Source organism: Oculina patagonica, chromosome 3, assembly GCF_052425735.1.
Source record: "Oculina patagonica isolate OP01 chromosome 3, crgOcupat, whole genome shotgun sequence".
Classification (NCBI taxonomy): Eukaryota; Metazoa; Cnidaria; class Anthozoa; order Scleractinia; family Oculinidae; genus Oculina; species Oculina patagonica.
In genome coordinates, this window is record NC_135760.1 from 10660286 (window position 1) to 10672452 (window position 12167).

At 38.6% G+C, this 12167-nt stretch overlaps 2 protein-coding genes across 3 annotated transcripts in view; both read right to left on the reverse strand.

The window, feature by feature from the left end:
- The window catches only part of LOC144646491 (polycystin family receptor for egg jelly-like), a 34786-nt gene extending 30158 nt beyond the window's left edge, over positions 1 to 4628 (reverse strand). The window contains exons 1-5 of the mRNA XM_078506090.1: positions 4408 to 4628; positions 4261 to 4300; positions 2015 to 2270; positions 909 to 1191; positions 7 to 166 (exon numbers count right to left, since the gene is read on the reverse strand). Coding sequence (XP_078362216.1) covers positions 7 to 166; positions 909 to 1191; positions 2015 to 2270; positions 4261 to 4300; positions 4408 to 4455 — 787 coding nt within the window. The 5' untranslated portion in view covers positions 4456 to 4628. The remainder of the gene's footprint in view (positions 1 to 6; positions 167 to 908; positions 1192 to 2014; positions 2271 to 4260; positions 4301 to 4407) is intronic.
- A 1833-nt stretch (positions 4629 to 6461) lies between these two features.
- The window catches only part of LOC144646499 (chromodomain-helicase-DNA-binding protein 1-like), a 28098-nt gene continuing 22392 nt past the window's right edge, over positions 6462 to 12167 (reverse strand). For both annotated transcript variants that reach the window (XM_078506109.1, XM_078506110.1), the window contains exons 29-34: positions 11837 to 11907; positions 11065 to 11179; positions 9200 to 9308; positions 8578 to 8829; positions 7232 to 7304; positions 6462 to 6596 (exon numbers count right to left, since the gene is read on the reverse strand). In XM_078506109.1, the coding sequence (XP_078362235.1) occupies positions 6468 to 6596; positions 7232 to 7304; positions 8578 to 8829; positions 9200 to 9308; positions 11065 to 11179; positions 11837 to 11907 (749 nt within the window). In that variant the 3' untranslated portion in view covers positions 6462 to 6467. The remainder of the gene's footprint in view (positions 6597 to 7231; positions 7305 to 8577; positions 8830 to 9199; positions 9309 to 11064; positions 11180 to 11836; positions 11908 to 12167) is intronic.

A 12167-nucleotide genomic window follows, 5' to 3' on the forward strand; every position in this document is an offset into this window, starting at 1 on the left:
ACTTACTCAGTGAGATGGACTCGTAACTCCCGTCACCAAAGAAGAAAGTGTTATTGATGCGCGATCCTCGAATCAGCGAACCATCACACTCTACCCAGGATCCTAGAGGAACTGAGTGCGGACAGTGTAACTCTATGGGTCCCATGGGATCATCTACGTCATACATCTGTAAAAAATAAACGCAAATATAAAACTTTTTCACTTAACAACAAATTTGATAGCCATGTTTTATTTTGATAATTATAGTGCGCATAAATGTTTCACGTCCATTAATACGGGCGTTTCCGAGCAATTAATGGCGTCGTTTTCGCTTCACTGTCTGTAACTCTCTAAGGGAAGTGTCATCTTTAGTGCACTTTCTTTACCCAACAAGAAACGCCGACCAATGAAAGGTGGTCATAAAGACGGGCACTTCTGAGCAATGGCGTCCTTTTCGTTTCACTGTCTTTTATTTCAAACTCTGTAAGGGAAGTGTCATCGCAAGTATACTTTCTTTACGCAATGAAAGGTGGTGGTCTATTTCTTCCCCCTCTCCCTCCCCGTGCGTCATCTTTAGAGATGGTGACTGCCATGTACTGTATACCCTCCCCCCCTTAACAAGGAGTAAAAAAGTTTCAAAATTTTCTTTGTCGTTTTTAGGGAAGTGGAAGCTCAATACAAGTGAAATATTTTGAACTAAGTGACTCATCTCTAAATCTTGTGCGAGTAAATTTTGTTTATGAGGTTCATATAATTCTTCTTCTTAGTTCTTGTATTCTCCCCTAGGCTCTTAACTAGGTGAGACTGCTAGAGTTCAGGTACCCTGAGTGAAAATATTTAAGATTTTGTTTTACTATACCGTGAATACTAAACTATTCTTGAATACTGAAGAAATCTTCTCCGAGAAATCTTAATTTGTACTTTCTTACCTCAGATACCGTTATTGAGCCAGTTATGGGGTTTGTTGCTTCCATAGAGACAATATACGAACCGGGCTGGTCATAAATATGATGGGCCTGAGGCTGTTTTAAAGGCTCTAACGATTCTGAACCATCACCGAGTTTGAAAGAGAATGTAACGTTCAGTCCATTGATCATGTCTCCGAATATTGTTACTGGTTCAAGGAGCGGCAGACGAGCTGTTTTGATGAGACTCAGACCCAGTATTCTCTCGGACGCAGAATAGACGCTGTTTCTCAGTCGGCCACCGCATCTGGGCAATTAAAGGAAAAGAAAAATATGTTTCAAACGTAAGGTTGGCCGCTTAATAGGGGTTCGTCAGAAATCAGTGTAAGGCCTTTAAGAAACGACACCTTATTTCAATGCAAACTAGCGTGGAAAGAAATCACGGAATTACATGAAGAAGACAATGCAACAAACTTCTGTTTGAATGGTCTTATCTGTCGTCACCTTCAATTTTTGACTTTTTTTCAGCGACGAGCTTGATGAAAACAAAGCTAAACTTCCTATATCACATTCTTGCTGGCCACGGCCAAAAGGTGGCCCCGGTCGCTTAACAGAGGTGGCCGCTCTATAGGGGTTTTATTTACAGTATTATACTGACGATAGTTTCAGGACAATGACGACTGGCCGCTTAATAAGGTGGGGCGCTTAATAAGGGAGGCTGCTTAATGGGTGGCTGATTAATAGGGGTTCGACTGTATTTGTCAAATTAAAAGCGGCCTTTTGATAGTTGCCGTAAAAATTCCAAAAGTCGCTTCCCTGAAAGTAGCAATGAAATGTTGTTAGCAAAATCCGAATGTAATGATCGTCGGAAACTAAAGAACAAATTAACACAAATTTCAAACTACTTTTGGGTTAACGTTTTGGAGGATTTTAAAACACGTTAGATTTTAGATGAAAAACACCACTGAGTTCTGTCTTATCTGCCCTCGTGCCATGTCTATGTGTGTCTGTGTCTTTGTGAGTGGTTCCTTATTGCCTCAGCGATCTCATGCGGAAATAAAAATACATCCCTTCTGACTCACAACAAGCTGTAAATAAACAAGCTCTATTGTTTCTGGAGTTCTTTTTACCTAAGCGATGCCCGTGCTTCGCTCGGCCAGCTTTCGGAGCCTGGACACGACATATCACATTCTGAATCATCCACTGCGGCAACCGGCAGAGAGTTGGCGCACAGGCAGATATTCCCCTCTTGTAGAGTGGCATAGCGGTATTTCCTGCCGCATTGTCTAAGACAATGAAGAGGGCTGATATCCTGCATGTTGTAATCTCCTGGACTTGAGATAAACAAGCGGTTCTCCTCATTTATTGCGAAGCAACCCATATACTCTGAAATGAGAAGAAAATATTTCAAGCACATCACAATATATAGAGCCACTTTTTAATTAGTGAGAAATACTTTTAATACTGAGGCCATTTCTGGGTTGCCTTTTGCCTTTGTTTAAGAAAGCAAGTCCTTGTGCGAACTTTTTCACATAAAAATGAGTTTCACTGGCAGGAAAATGAGATTGCTTAAAAAACACATTTTCGTATAAATGGTTTCGCACAAAGACTTGTTTTGACGAGGACTGCAAACGACAACTTGAAAATGGTCCATGCACTCAAGTTTAACAAAGAAAACCCTCAAAAGTATTGCATTCTAAGGTAGAAAAGCACCAAGGAAATTATAGAAAATGAACGAAAAACGGTATGCAATGGTTTAAACCGACAATTTGAAAAATTTAGGCTCAAAGTTTCTTATATGACGCGTCATCCATGATGAGCTTTCGTCTTTCCGACATCGGCACGTATAGCGTACAGAGAGTGTTGATCGCCCACGTTCAACATGTAATAACACGGACCCTTTTTGTCATCTTTATTGTCCTTAAAATAAGGAGTACGTGTTGCTAAGGTACATTTAGGTGGATTGTTAAATATTTCAATTGAATAAATTTGTTTAGTTGAGCACAAAATTTTTAAACCCTTTGAGAAAACTATGTGGTAAAAATTTCGCATTTGATATATTTTTGTTAAAATGCAAACCCTAAATTTGTACCAGTTTTTTATAAAAACTTTGTCGAAGGGGTCCAGAAAAAAAACTTTCTTTTTTTGATGAATGAACGTGTGGTGGCTTTAAATCACCAGATATTTTTTAACAAAAATTTGAAAGAAACCTAAATGGTTTTCAAAAAAGTAACGTTAATTGAAACAATTTACACATTTTTGTAAAGTTTGGTAGCTAACGATAGATCAAAGCTACAAATAGCTTTGCACGTCAATTAACCGACAAACCAAACAGTTATTAAAAACAAATCAGGATTTATTTAAAGCAATATAAAGATCTTTTTTATTTATTGTTTTACGCAGGTTTTGAAATAGAGGAATTCAATTCCCAAGTGTTGTTTGCACTTAGCAAATTAACAGGCAACCTGCAGAAATGTTTTTATGAAAAGTGTGTGCGATCTCTTAGTGATGCGATCACCAATGAGATCGCACAAATAGGATAATTTAAAGGACAGCAAACCTTCAATACCCACACCAAACACAAGTACTAACCAACCATGATTTGCACAATATCTGAGTAATACTTAAAAGTGTTCAATAATTAACGAAACCACAAGAAAAAACCCCAAACACGTCTGGCTCAGATAGGTTATGAGTTATTTTCGCATTAATTATTTAATTTTTCTTCCGTTGCCAACGAAAGGCTCTTAAATTTTTCATAAGGTTTGAACTTCTAAAATCTTCTTCCCTTGGAAGCAAAAATGTAAAATTTTTCGATTTCTTGTTGCTTCCACTAATAAAATGTTGTATTGTATCACAGTTGCATAGAAGCTTGGTTTAGATTTGATTTTTTGTGCACTAATGCAATGAATAAGACATTCCTGCAATCCTTAACCCTGTACAATAACAAAACCTTAATAATTTCCACTGGAACAATTTTAGCAAGAAGTGTGCCATTAACAAAAATAGTTATTACATTTTCTAAAGCATGAAATTTCTAAGTCATTAATACACTGATGTATCTAGCGGTATTGAAATTAGTAAACCATTTTGAGTAATCTTAGATTAGATCAATTAGAGGAGAGTCGAAGGGCGGTAATTTTTTCAAATAAGTGGAAGAAATATATATTTATATAGAGAGATCAATTATTTCGATTTTCATGAAATGAAGAGGAAATTTTTTTCTTAGGCACTTGAGATCTGGACTTTCGTATCATGATACTTATAAGCTTTAGAGAGACTTAACATTATCGTTTATTAAACTACGTCTATTTTTTCTCTAAGGAAAAGAATAAGAGAAATTTGATGTTTAAAACCCATTTTAAATATAAATTACCTTCTGGACGAACTTGCTTTCGCAAGGTCGAAACCCGGACCTAAAAACAAAGAACGATCTTAGTAAAAAGATTTTCTTCTCTACGGCAGTAAGAAAAAGATAAACCACACTTGAGAAACGGAAAAAGCACGAACGTTTAACACTTACCGTGAAAAATGTTAACAGGATAAATACCCCCAAGTAAATATAATTCATATTAATTTTGTGTTATGTGCGGCAACGAATGTACCTTGTCCTGAAATTGAGTGTAAAGAGAAGAGCAAATACCTGCGAACTACTCAACCTTTCACAACTTTGAGCTGTAATCAGTAAATAATTTCATATTCGATGAAATCAGCAAAATTTGTCGTTTCTCATTGGCTAAATGAAGAAAAACACTCGTTTATTTTTAATGACCCATTGTCAAATACTTAGCCAATTAGGTTTCTACATTAGGCTAATTAATTGGTTCGGTCAATTAGTGTATCGCTTAACATTGTAACAAACAGAATTACGGGAAATTAAAGCAAGAAAATTACTTAATGTGGTAATAACAGTTTTAAGGTGTTTTTGTAGCAATGTTCCGTATAGCTTACTGTGAATAGTAAATGGTTTCCCACTTTCATTTCGATTGTAACGATATCCAAGATAAGACCACCTTTTAAGGACTTAAAAGTCCTTCTTATTATCACAAGAGGTGCAAAACGTGTAATTACTCAAACTTAAATTGAGGGGAAAATAAAAAAACATTCAATATTTAAATATGCACTTTCAACAGCCCTGCAGGATGGCTAAATATTACTGTCAGAACATAGAAATATTTTTCACAAATACGGAGTTAAGTCTTTTAAGACAAACAACATAACTTCTTTTGCGTGTAATAACCATATGCGGTTGTTAAATTACGATTTCGCGAAAAAATTATTTTCAGATCAATTATCAGGCCGGTTAGATATAGGTGTTATTGCACTAATGTATTGATCAAATATTGTTAAAAAAATGTTAAAGAATAAGCCCAGTGTACCATATACGGATTAATCGAACAAGATAACGCTTTTATCTTTCACAACTTTGTCGCATACATCAATTTTCGGCAAACACGCAAGACAAATCTGTAAGTCTGGCCGGAACTGTTCGCCAGAAACAATTGGAACAAACTAATTGATTATTAATTTTTATTTTGTACAATGTTATAAAAACACGCATCGGCGAAATTACTAGAACAACAAGTTTCAATTACAGTACGTGTCGTTAAGCGCAGATATTATAGTCAAAAGAATACTAGGTGACCGCCATAAGAATTTTTTCTGCCCAATCAGGAGGTAGCGCTCAGAGAGCTGTTTGGTACTGACGTGGTAAGACTCTTTCCCTAGGGGCTTCTCTTGGGCAAACGTAACGCCTTTTGCGCAGGGCTCAACTGTGTCATCGTAGTATCGAAGCAGCTCTTAAAGCCACCCCAACCCTCCCCCCCTCCCCCCAACTCCTCCGCACCTTCCAAAAATTACGGCCAGAATACCGGAAGCACTATTTCATATTTCACCTTTACTATTAAATAAAAGTTGCCGGATAAAATTCCGCAGGATGCATTTTCGCGATTTCGGACAAAGATCTTACACACTTACAATAACAATCATTAATTTTCAAAGACACATTTTTGTGCGTTTTATTTCCACGACTTTTCTCCCCCATTGAAATTCCTCGCGAAATGTAAAAGATTGGCTTCACGTAATTTTTCGCTGTTTGCTTGTTTTTGTTTCAACACGAAGACAGAAAAGCGCTCACCAACCAGCATGACCTCGAAGAAATATGAAATTGGAAAGTAAAATCAGTGTTACGTTGGTCGGTCTGTATACTTTGCGTTTTATTTTACGACTCAAAAGTAGACTTCGAGCTTTCTCTCTTTTGCTGTTAAGTCCGTGGTTTCGAACGCGAAAGCCAGCGAGCGCGATATATATGCGCAGCAAATCCGCGAGCTGCGAGATCGTGCTCGCCCTAACTCAAAAGTGGAGAGAGAGATATGAGTAACTGAATAAAAAAGAAAATCGAAGAAATTCCCGAACGATAAAATTAAAAGAAGAGATTGAGAAAGAAGGCGAATAAATAAAATTATATACATAATTTCACTTTCAGTGACATTACGTCAACATTATAATGTATCTGGAGAAGAAAGAGAAAAGGAAAGTCGCCAAATCTTTTTTCTTTAAAGAAAGCTGCAGATATGGCTTCTGTTACAAATCGATATCTTGCTGTTTTAATTCATACGGTGCAGTGTCCAGAATTCTTCCTTTTCTGAAGCAGCTTTCTAGCCATTTTAAACTGACAACCTTTACACCAGCATTCAATTCTTGAGAGGAAAACTGAAAAGAAAAGTATTTTAAATGAGGCAGAAAAAAAAAAACAAATGTCCACAAGTCCTTAAGCTAGTGCACCTGAAAAACCTTTTCACTTAGAAACTTAGAAGAGCTGTTCGCTCATGGGAGGATAAAATTGTAGCTCCCGGGGGCTTATTTTGCGTATTAGAGCTTGTCAGAGGGTAATGGGTTTTAGTGGTTTAATAACATATTTTGGTAAAAAAGAAACAATAAAAAGAAAATGGGGTTAATTAAAGAATCTTAAACGCGTAATGTTTCGTTGTTTTCCGGTTGAAACATTTATCGCGATCTGCCATCGGCAGGCGGGGAAAAACGAGGGGCCATAATAGGGCTCTTTTACAGGATATTTCTCCCCTACGGGAGGTTCCGAGGTTAAACCGTATGTTAAAAAGAAAGGGGAGCTTACGGGGGTCCGTTACCCCATTCTGACTCTCTGTCAGTACTCCCCAACTCGGTATTTTTAGTTTTTTTCTTTTTTTCGCACTGCTTGTAAAGCGCACTTAATCATTTCCGCGGAAAGTCGCGCTATAAATTTTTTTTAAAATAATATTATTTAATAAAAAAAAAAGCTAAGACATAACTGTATGCAAAAAATAGTAAACAAATGCATTAGTACTTACATTTCCTTCATTATTATCACAAACCACATGCGTGACATCTTCACAGGGAATCTGCGCGACATCTCCGTTGTAGTTAAGTAAATGTTAAAGAAGAAAATTAACAGTCATTCCAAGAGTTTTGTATTTACTTCCAAGACCTTAGTCCAAATAAAAGCACAGAATCCTGATTTTAGGTAACTTTAGTTTAAGAGGCGTTCAGTTCTTTCCAAAGCTTATGGGGGTCCGATACCCCATTCTGATTCTCTGTCGGTACTCCGGGCTTTTGGGGAGCAGGGGTGGCGCAGTGGTGAGAGCACTCGCCTCCCACCAATGTGGCCCGGGTTCGATTCCGGTCCGGTGTCATATGTGGGTTGAGTTTGTTGTTGGTTCCCATCCTTGCCCCGAGGGTTTTTCTCCGGGTTCTTCGGTTTTCCTCCCTCCACAAAAACCAACACTCCGAATTCCAATTCGATCTTCGATGCACGTACACGTCTCAACGAGCTCTAAGCTCTTCGGTGTTACGTGGGTAAAAAAAATTACATTTGATTTTTTTTTGTGGGTGATTTATGCTTGGTACAGGCCTAGGTATTATGGTTAGCGCGTTGATGCAGGTTCGAAGGCTGGCCGGAGTCTGCGTTGTGTTCTCGAGCAAACTCTCTCCAACCAGGGGCGGAGAATAAAACATTTTCGTTACGTCAAATCATAGTTAATATAGGGAAATGGTTAGGAAGCCCGGCAAACATCAAAGGAGCAACCAAAGAGGCCAAGATTTATGTTGGAAGGTCCACGACCCTGCACATCTTTTGTTTTGCGCTCATACACTATGCATGAATTACGTAATCGCAATGTTTTTATTGGTTAGTAACATGAACACACGTAACCACCTATTGTATTTTGTCAGGTTTTGTGCAGGGTCAACCCCCAAAATAGGGAACAAAAACATACAACAAAGAACTTTGTCGGGATTCCTAACCATTTCCCTCTATTAACTATGGTCTTAGTTTTTTTAAATAGTGAGAAAACAACATTATACACTTAATGACTGTTCCCGAAGGAAACAGTTAATTTTGTTTACCTGAGAATCTCAAAGTTTCTCAAGGCGAATCAGTCACTAAGTTAAACAGTACGACAAAGACTTAGAAAAAAAAGGCGCTCAACGGTCAACATTCGCGGGCAACATAGCAATGTTACTATCTGACGTCATAGATTTTGCAATGTCGCCCGCTCGGAGACTTTTGGCGGGAAACAGTTTTATTGTCAGATGTCATGTGACCTCGAATTAGTCAAAAGGAGTGCACGCTGTTGAGGAAAAATTTCTAGCTATATAATAATAACAATTATTGGAGAAAATGTTGTTCAAAGGATATGCTACTAAGTACCGAGTCAGTCGCTTTCTCTGCTCCTCTTCAACATTATGAAAGAAGACGTTTACACCAAACATGAAATCTGGGAGTGTATGCTTTGCACTCTGTTTGTGTTCATCGCGAGATGGACCGTCTTGTTTGGACTTTTTGCCCTTGTCGGTAGACTTTCCATTCCTTTCTGGTTTCGTATCCACGTTTAATGGAGGCGGAGTTGTTGATTTCCCTGTGTTTGATTGACGTCTAGCAAAGTAATATCTAAGATTGCGTTAAGAAATCTCCAAACATATAACAAGGCTTACGTATAGATTGGGGTATATTCATTACAATAAACCCGGCGTTATGATCGGGGAATGTTTGAGGAAAGGAGGTTGTAAGGAAGGAACTTTATTTTATCAGGGTAGCCAATTCAGCAACGAGGCTGGTATCTATAGGCGCCCTGGGACAATTCAATTATGTACAACATAAAAATTGTTAAAAACTAATACTACTAGTCACTTCAAACTATATCTGGTTTCTTCCATTCGACAAGATTGGGACATAGTATTGCACGACATCGCTCACTAATAAACAAAGAGCCGTTTTCAACTGTCGCTGTAAAGAGGCTTTCTGCTTTAGACAAGGATACATGGATGTCTGGGCACCTTTGGAGACAAGGTGTTTCCGTACCAGTCTCTCCGTGCCATACCAGTTAAAACTCGGTGTGTTGTAGCCAATTCGCGGAAGGTGAACAGTTGCTTTGGAAACAAGAAAAAAGGCGTTTGATTCTAGGATAATAAAAATATCGTTCCGACTTTGCGGCTTTATGCCAAACAGGAAAAAGCAAAATGCAGGTTATATAAGTTGACATCGTTCAAGTGCAACGGCGAAGGAAATATACCAAGTGCGATAAGTAACCAGCTAGTTGTTTGTAGAATGTTTTTGGGAGTCCGTTGTGGGTGTTAATTCCGCTTGAGGGTGTTATGGCTGGCACAACCTTACCCACCCACCCCCCACCCACAATGTACTTAGCTTGCGCTGCGACTCTTGTCGCGTCGCTGAATTTTATCCCCAATCCTAATCCGAACTTAATGCGATGCGATAATAACTAATTACACTTGGTGAGAATAAAAATAGCGTGCGCAAAAAACGAGAACACAAACCGCCTTCTGGTTGGTTTAAAACGCCCTGCTTAAAGGGACTGTGTCACGGCTAAGTTAATTAAATGATGTTAAATTTTGCCAAATATTCGCCATGAAACTAAATTTTTGCAAAGAAATTAGTTCTTTGATTTTAAATGACAAAATCATAGCTTCATTGCAGCCAAATGTGTCTCCCGGGCGTTATCATTTAAAGCTACAACCAGACAAGATTAACTTTGAAAACAGTTCCGCCGGACCACATTTCAAAAACCCATATCTCAATCCGTTTCAATCTTCGACACTTTTGGCCATCCGTACCTTCATTTACATTTGGTGTGTTATTTCAATACCGTAAAATTCCGGTTATAAGCCCTCCCGCTTATAAGCCCCCCCGGTTATAGGCCCATCATCCTGGAAACAAAAAAATACATCCGATTATAAGCCCCCCCAGATATAAGCCCCCCTCTACCGGACGACAGTACTGAATAGGGCTATTTGTTGCTTTATTATGCGTTTTTAACTAAAGAACGTATTTCCATCAACACTCCGGTGGCTCCTTTTGAAACGTTTTTTCATTCCGCTTATAAGCCCTCCCGGATATAAGCCCCTCCGCTTATAAGCCCACCCAAAACCCCTTACGAAGTTGTATAAGCCCAGGGCTTATAACCGGAATTCTACGGTATTCCTACACTGTTTTAAGCGGTTATTTTCTATATTTAAAAGAATAGACCATATTCGTATTCTCGGTATTGGACTGGAACTAGCTTGCAATGGAGGCTCATGCGGGGGAATATTATTAAAAACAGCTTTATGTAATTTGCATTTGAAAAGATTACCCGCATGAGCCTCCATCGCAAGCTAGTTCCAGTCCAATACCGAGAATACGAATATGGTCTATTTGTTGGTCATTTCTTATGCCTAAGTTTGGCTAAAAGCCGTGACACGGTCCCTTTAACGCTTTTCACGAACACCTAAACCAAACAAAAAGCCGATAGAGCGGTTTTCACTTGAGTGTCGAAAGTAAATTGCGTTTGCTTTGGTTTTGCATTACTACGCTTAGTGATTGGTTTAAAAATCTCGCGCCACTTTCTTAAAGTAAAACCAAAACCAATCGTGACTCGCGCGCGCACGTTTTCCCGCGCTTCGTGCCTGCGACATGTATTTGCTTCGAGTTTTCATTGGCTGGCTAGATTGTCTGTGTCCTTTGTGATTGGCCAGAGTAATTACTTTGGTTTTAGTTTTAATACACTCAATTAAAAACTGCTCTATAACCAACAGATTACTGGGGCAATCATTCCACAACCCTACTTCACACAAAGCTCATTGGTTTGTGACACACTCAGCGGACAGTTACGTTCTATTCTCCAGTTACCTTTCATTTTCTTGGCCACTACAGCAATCCTTTGCAGCCCCTGACTTAGTGACGTCAGTATGATCCCAGAAAGTCTGTTCTGCCTGTCACGTGACTGAGCCACAATCAAAGCAACCTGAGGAATAAATGTAAAGTGATTTTTTACTCAACAATTACGGTGGAATAGGTTGGTAACTATAAACAACTAATTGCACTATTTCCGACATACTCCAATAACGGTACAAGGCCGTAACTAGCAAGAGGCAAGACGACGCACTTGCCTCGTCTAGATTTTTGCCCAAAATTAAAAACAAAATATGTTTTGTTGGGAAAATAATCCCTGGTTGAACAAGTTTGAGTTTTCCCAAGAGATACGCCATCAAAAATGTTTCTGAAAGAGTTTCAGAGCTTCTAGATTTCAAACGTTTCTGGAGGGCATGCCCCCAGAACCCCCTAGCAAGATCGTGCCTCGTCAATGGCAAAGGTCTGGTTACGGCCCTGGGGTGCAAGTTCATATTCCAATAAGTGCCTAAATAAACGCTTCCTATTTCAATAACTGCTCTTTACAGTGCTTCTATCTTCCAACATCGGGCAGGTCAGAGATGTTAGGGTAATAAAATAAAGAAAGCGTCTAGTTCCAATTGGGCAGCCTGCCTCTCCCTTCAGCTATCGAATTTAATGGTTTTTAATGAAGTAATCGCAGACGAAAAGAAGAGTTACATCAGAGCAATACAGAATACCTTTACAGGGCAATCCCAGAAAAGTACAATAAAATAGAAGTTATTCAACGCACATAATCATGGCCGTCCTTTCGACATTCTTGGTCATCAACGGATACAAGATGTGCGTCACCTAATTTCAAGTCTGAAAAAATTTGAAAATAGAAAATGTGTTAGTAAAACCCCTTATTTGCTGTTTGTTGTTGTTGTTGTTGCTGAGCTTTCTCTGAGAACACCTAAAGAAAAAACCGATTAACAAACTCATAAGTACAGGAAAAGGGTGTTGTTTAAAATGGTTGGGAAAAATGTTTTATTCGCCAACTTAAGCCGAATCAAGCGTTTCAACTGAGTTTGATGCCGCTTGACAACGTGGAAACTGTTTTTCCAATAGAACACGAAAAGAAA